The sequence below is a fragment of the Acyrthosiphon pisum genome, chromosome X (genome assembly GCF_005508785.2).
Source record: "Acyrthosiphon pisum isolate AL4f chromosome X, pea_aphid_22Mar2018_4r6ur, whole genome shotgun sequence".
Lineage (NCBI taxonomy): Eukaryota > Metazoa > Arthropoda > Insecta > Hemiptera > Aphididae > Acyrthosiphon > Acyrthosiphon pisum.
Window position 1 is genome coordinate 38,192,906 of NC_042493.1, and position 7,022 is coordinate 38,199,927.

The window sequence follows — 7,022 nt, forward strand, 5'->3', positions numbered from 1 at the left end:
GATCTCAAATGTGTGCATATAAACATTGCCAATTTTTTAAAAAAATATAACATTGTACATTAAAAAAATTATTATATTATTAACCTATAAACTTTGGCGCCACTTTTACTGCTGTTTTTCCTGGTCAACACGAACCGGTCGTGGGATCAGTAGTACAAGTATATTGGCCGTTCCTTTGACTTGTGTCACATTTACCGACAATCGCCGGGAACGACACCAGTGACAAATAATTGTACAAGTATACCGATCCGACGGCATGGCAAGTAACCACCAGTACCAAATATTGGCCAAGTACACCAGTCGTGGGAATGCGGCTTAATAATATTATTGAGGTAAAAGTTTAATTATTAAGCCGGTTTCCCACGACTGGTGTACTTGCCAAATATTCGTCACTTGTGTATACTTGCCATGTAGTGGGAACGGTATACTTAGTGTTGTTAAAATACGGTATTTTATTTTATTTTTGTATTATACTGTATTATACCTTATATTATACCGGTATTAAACTTTGTATAATACTATTGTATTTAAGTAGGATATAATAATTTTTGTATTATACCGTATTATACCGTATTATACCGTATTATACACATTTTATACGGTATAAAATCCTGTATTTAAATATATAATATACAATTATACAATTTAAACTTGATTACTCAACCATTGTCCATTTCCTATTTGAAAATTGAGTCTTATTAATACAAATAAAATAGACAATAGTAATATAAATTAATAATAATATAAATTAAATTCAAAAGTAATAACAAAGTCAACAAGCAAAGTAATAATTAACAATTTTAATAAACATAAATAACTCTTTTGGTTTTTTTTTCTAAATAATAACTAAAATAAATGTTTAATGTAAAATATTAAATAAGTAACAAAAGTAAATAGTAATCCTTTATAGGCTATAGTAACAATTTTAACACTTAAGTCTTTTAGTTTCCTGTTTAGTATAAAAAAAAATAATAGAAAACAAAATAAAACCTTTTTTGTTTGTAAATACAAAATAAATAATAATAGATTTTTAATAATCGTCTTCAGAATCAGATTAACCACTTAGCGAAAAAAAAAGTTTTATACAGATTTTATACCATTGAATAAAATAATTCTATACAGCGTGTATAATACCAGTATAATACAATTTTATACATTTGTATTATACAAATTTACATCACTAGGTATACTTGTACAATTATTTGTCACTGGTGCATTTCCCGAGGATTATTGGTAAACGTGTCACAAGTCAAAGGAACGCCAATATACTTGACAAGTACACCAGCCATGGGAACACTCGTGTTTTCACCATTCGTTTGCCTAGACCAGGAATACGGTAGCACCTAGCGCATATGCAAATGTGACCTATCTCAATATTGAAAACCTCCCGATAGCGGACGTTTTCTTGTGAGCAACTACAAACTTTTTACAATTTAAACTCTCTGAATAGCGGACACCTCCGAATAACGGACACAATTTCAGCGACTAGGAATGTCCGGCATTAGAGGATTCACTGTATAATATTATAATATATAATAATAATAATAATAATATTATAATATAATATTATAGGTACTACACGACAATAAATTACGGATAGTTAGGTACTAGCTATTGATTTATTAAGCTATTGTATTTGGTCACGTATTATATAGCAGGTAGTCTATACTGTATATACAACGTCCACAACCTCATACATGCCACAAATAAAATTCAATGGTAATTAAATTTAATATACTTAATTTTAATTTACTTTAATTTAATTTAATTGGTTATAAATCATAAGTATATATTTAATTAACTCTGCATTGACAGTTGATAGTTAAAAATAAATAATATTTATAAATAATACGGATACTTATTATTTATTTTTACTAAAATATTCGTTTTTGTAAATTAATTTGAAAAGTCAAAATTAAAAACGACCATTTATTTTTGTCCATATTTATTTGTAATTGTAGCCGGGCTTAGGAAGCACGTATGACGTATGATTCAGTCGTTCATCGATAGTCATCGTATTTGTATGTTTACTGGTTTACGTTTAGTAATAGTAACTGAAGTATTATTTTAATATGGAGTGGACTAATAAATCAACGATCGAGTTTTTAAGACTTTATGAGAAAGAGGATGCTATTTGGAACCCGAAGTCTGAGGCACACAAAAACAGGAATCTAGTTGCCGATCCATGAGCAAGAATCCAGGAATCATTCAGCCTCCAATGCACTGTGCCGGAACTAAAAAAAAAAGAATCCCTTATGGCTACATTTAGGCCACTTTTAAGTAAAGTGAAGGCCAGCATGAAAACGGGTTAAGCCCTGATGACATTTACAAACCTAACTGGTTTGCATTCGAAACAATGGCTAAATTTTTAATGGGAGTTTTTCTGCCAAGATCTACCATCAGCACTCAGGTAAGTTTATACAAATATTGAAAATATATACCTGATAATAAATATAACATAAATAATTGATTAATATATACGCGAAAAAAAATCGTCATACCCTCAAAAGTATTATCCTCTATCATTTTTGTAATAGTTGATTACTCTAAAATCATAAAAAAATATTTTAGGTGAAATCGTTTTATTTAAGTTGCACATGGGTCTGAGAGAGAAAACAATTATTGCACTGACATCCTCTTAATGGATTATAATTTATACTCAAAATAAAACGTTTGCATATTAAATCAAAATATGTACAAAAGTGAGCTGTAATATTTTTAAACTTGAAACTATTAAATAAAAAATTAAATCAAAACAAGTGTACGCTATAAATAATATATTATATTAATTAACCATAACATTTTTTATACATCATAAAATGCATATATGCATTTAAAAATAGTAATAGTAACTTAAAACATATGTATTACCTTATCATCATAACAAATTGTATTTACCATACTGTAAGTAATGTAATTAATTTGCTTTAAACAAATTTAGCAGTATGCATTTTGCCATGGAACTTTACCATTGGTAGCAAAATATGTAGCAAACTCTTCGCGTATTTGTTTAGCTTCCATTCCGGGTTTCCTTGGTATATTGCGAAGAGGCAATAAAGACGTCATAGTACTTTCTTCTTGTCGCCATGCACCAGGAATAATTTGACCTTCCTCATTTTCCAAATCAAACGTCCCGTTTGGTGAGTACTTGGTAGAGGAAGTTTTACTTTTTCTTAAAAAGTTGTGCAGTAGCGCGCATGTTAGTGTTATATTTGTAACTTTTTCTGGTTCAAGTAGCATTGGTTTTCGCATTACTCGAAATACAGAAGCCATTATTCCAAAAACATTTTCGACTACACGACGGTCACGACGTGCTCGGGACAAACGATAGTTGAAAACTCTTTCTTTACTACCTTTTTCGTGTATTCCGGAGTAGGGTTTCATTAAATGTGAGCTTAATGCAAACGCATCATCGGCAAGAAATACATAAGGTACATGAAACTCTCTTAAAGGCAATGGAAGCGCTGGTGGTAGCATTAATTGATCTTCTTCGATACTTTTGTACAAAGATGTATTTTTAAATACACCCCCGTCGCTAATTATTCCTTGGCATCCGATATTTGCGTATAAAAAATTATAATTTGCGTCCACTAAAGCAAATAAAACAACACTGAATGTGCCTTTATAATTGATATACTCCGAACCGCTATGTATGGGTGACTGTATAACGATATGTTTACCATCCATAGATCCACAGCAGTGAGGAAAGTTCCATACTTCAGAAAATTCTTTTTCTATTAATTTCCATTCGTGTGGATTTTTAGGAATCTAGACAATATTAAGGAAATAATAAGGTTATATTATGTTTAGAATCAAAATTTAAATCTTTGTTTATTTTAATTTTTAATTCAACTTTTCATTATTTTAGATTCAGGTTTACTTTAGTAACTTTTCTGGTAGGGAATTGAATCAAATAAAATTTTTTTAATAGTTTTCAAGTGTCGGAAAAACAAATCAACAAATTAAAGAAAAACGAAAATTTTTATTTTTATTATTATTTTTTATTTTTTAATTCATAAAAGCCAATTTTTTAATCTAGTTTTTAGAGAACTTTTGATTGTAAAAATATTGATCTAAGTCAAATGGTATTAATTTTAATAATAGGTAACAATTTTTCCAAAAAATTTGATTTTAACAAGTTCCTAATTAAAAATTCCCATAAAAGAATTGAAAAAAGTTATATACTTTTTGAATTTAAAATGTTTTACGATTGAAACATCTTTGTTTAACAAAAATAATGAGGATTAAAAAAATTAAAAATATTTATCTACATGACTTGAACTAACGTTTTCCATTCAAAATGTCTTAAAAAGAAAGGTGGGTAAGTGGATGTCGCTCTGCTGTACAGTAGGTTCCAAGTGGGTGACTGTAATGGGAGGTGTTAAATTTGATTTCAATGATATAATATCATTGTATAAGAAAAACGATTCAGAGCGAAAACAGCCAGTCAGCCTATGATGTTACCAAGTACCTATATTTAATGATATATTATTGTGAATAAGTAATCAATATATAACCTATTTACGTGGAGTCTTGTTTCAAATTTTTATATTATATTAACTACAAAATAATTATTAAATTTTAAATTTGATAAATTTTGTCAAAATCCGAACTTAAAATAGTTATAAAAAAAATTGTGCCTATGTATTTTTAATATTTTTCAACTGTTATTGTAACATTATATCAGGCACCTTTTGAAAACTACTGGTAAATTTTTACTTTTGACCCCTCAAAGTACCAACTAGATTCAATTTCCTATGAGAAAAGATACTGTTGAAGAAAATCCAAGCACTTTAACTGTCGTAAAAGGTGATGAGAGACACAAAAAAAAAATAAAAAAAGATTTAAAAAACACACATCATTGTAAAATCAATACATTCATCGCTCCGCTCAGAATCTAAAATTGGTTATTATGAATTTTTCAAAAATAAAATGTATAAGATTTTAAATTTGAATTTTTATTTTTAATATTAAAATACAAGCGTATTGCTTAAGTAATTAAATTGAAAAAAAAAATTAATTATATTGGCCAATAATGATTTAATAGGTATAAAAATATTTGAATTCAATCAAAATATTCTATCATAATAATATATTTTTTAAGGGATTAGAAGAAGATATTGCTGGTGACCAAGAACGAAGTATTAATATTGAAGAAAACATAGATGTGACTTTAATAAACACGGATGATAATTATAGCACACCAGGAAATGTTAAAGGAAATGGTAAAAAACGTAAACACATTGAAGTAATCGAAAGCCGTATGGAAGATGTTTACAAAATGATGAAGACTGTGTATGACAAACCAAAAAAAGATGTATGTGGTATTTACGGGGAACTCATTGGCGAAAAATTAAGACAATTTGATGAATGTACACGTGATTGGCTTATGCATGATATAGACGGTTTAATTTTACGTACCAAATTTCAAAATCAACTACCTCCATCATCGGCGTCTTCTCAACATTTACAACCCGATTACCACGTAGGAAATTTCCAGGGACATGTTTCTACTCCTTCATATTCTACTTATAATAGCTATCCTGTAGTGGTACCTTCAACATCATCATACCATTCTCAAACCCCTAATGATATGAATTAACACTGTTCTTTTTTTTTTTAAAACTTAAGCGTAGAAGGCACTTTTATAATTTATTTTATTTAATTAATAGCGGAGACTATTTAATACTTATGTCAAGTAATAATTTATTTTATTATTTATATTTATAATCAAAAAAAATATATACTTAATATATTAAAAGGTAAATTTTAATTTTATTAAATTCTTAAATATTTGTACAATGCATTATTCCACAGAATATATTTGAAGCTTATGTTCTTACCTTAATTTCTTCCTTTAGTATTTGTATTAAGGCGCTGCAAACATCGTATACACATCTCGACACTGTTTGGATTGAGAATTTAAATAAATATGACAAACTACTGAAACTATCGCCGGATGCCAGAAATCTAAGTGAAACGGCCAATCTTTATAAAATATATATAACAATATTACAATTAAGATATAGAGTAAAATAAATAAATAAAAACTGCTAACCTTTCCTGTACAGGGATCGCTTCTCTCATATTGGTATTTGATTTTCGGATCATTGGACCAATTTTGCATAGTAAAAATTCAAAATCTGTAGCTGACATTCGGCAAAAATTCTCAAATTTACCAGATGGTTCACGCCTCAGGTCTTCGATTAGATTTGTCGCGTTGTACCTTTATAACATGTAAACAATAAACATATAGTAATAATCTGCATGTAATACTTATTCTTACCTATATATATAAATCAACGTAATATAATATCCATGTATTTGTTGTATGTAGCCATGTAGGTACCAATAGGTAACATAATTAGTGCATATGCATATATGCAATATATTGCTAAATATATAATGTTTAAATGGAGAATGTATTGAATATGATTAGGTACTCGCATTTGATTAAAAATAATAAAATATAGCTTAAATATTAACTATAAGTACCTACATAATTAAAAATATGAATAATAAATACTTTTAAATATCTTAAACATTTTGTACGTAATATCTAAAAATATCTACGTACATAAAATATTATATTAATCTTACCTATTGCGGCTTTTATTTAAAGATGACATCCACCACCTTCTTTTTTTTGGACCTTTTGTAGTTTTTTTCAAATTTAAGTATTCACCACACATAACGATAAATGACGCACAAGCCAATACTTTATCATCGTCACCCATGATGTGTTATAAGATTATTTATCTTTTTCGGATTTATAAACTATTTTCTACACGACCACGAGGACAAACAGTAGGTACTAAACTGCTAAAAACTAATTTATAAATCCAAATTATATATTAAATACCTCCCCCACCGACAATACTTGTGATAACTTAACCAGCTGTGGGAACAGTTTACTTGGCTACTTGCACAAGTACGCGAGTATTGGCCTACTTGACAAATATGCCAATCGTCGGAACACTATATTTGTAAAACACTCGCCATGGCGAGTATTCGTGTACTTG

At 28.6% G+C, this 7,022-nt stretch overlaps 1 protein-coding gene across 1 annotated transcript; it reads right to left on the reverse strand.

The window, feature by feature from the left end:
• Window positions 1-2,917: 2,917 nt before the first annotated feature.
• On the reverse strand, window positions 2,918-6,737 carry LOC115033105. Its single transcript, XM_029485111.1, has 4 exons — window positions 6,601-6,737; window positions 6,059-6,226; window positions 5,844-5,988; window positions 2,918-3,768 (listed from the first exon to the last, which is right to left on the reverse strand). The coding sequence occupies exons 1-4, from the start codon at window positions 6,735-6,737 to the stop codon at window positions 2,938-2,940; spliced, it is 1,281 nt and encodes a 426-aa protein (XP_029340971.1). The 3' UTR covers window positions 2,918-2,937.
• Between the last annotated feature and the right edge of the window lie 285 nt (window positions 6,738-7,022).

Coding starts and splice junctions, on each gene's coding strand:
- LOC115033105 (XM_029485111.1), bottom strand. CDS start 6,737: ATGGGTGACGATGATAAAGTATTGGCTTGTGCGTCATTTATCGTTATG. Junction 6,227..6,600: donor TTAAATAAAAGCCGCAATAG/GTAAGATTAATA, acceptor CATGTTATAAAG/GTACAACGCGACAAATCTAA. Junction 5,989..6,058: donor GCGATCCCTGTACAGGAAAG/GTTAGCAGTTTT, acceptor TATTTTATAAAG/ATTGGCCGTTTCACTTAGAT.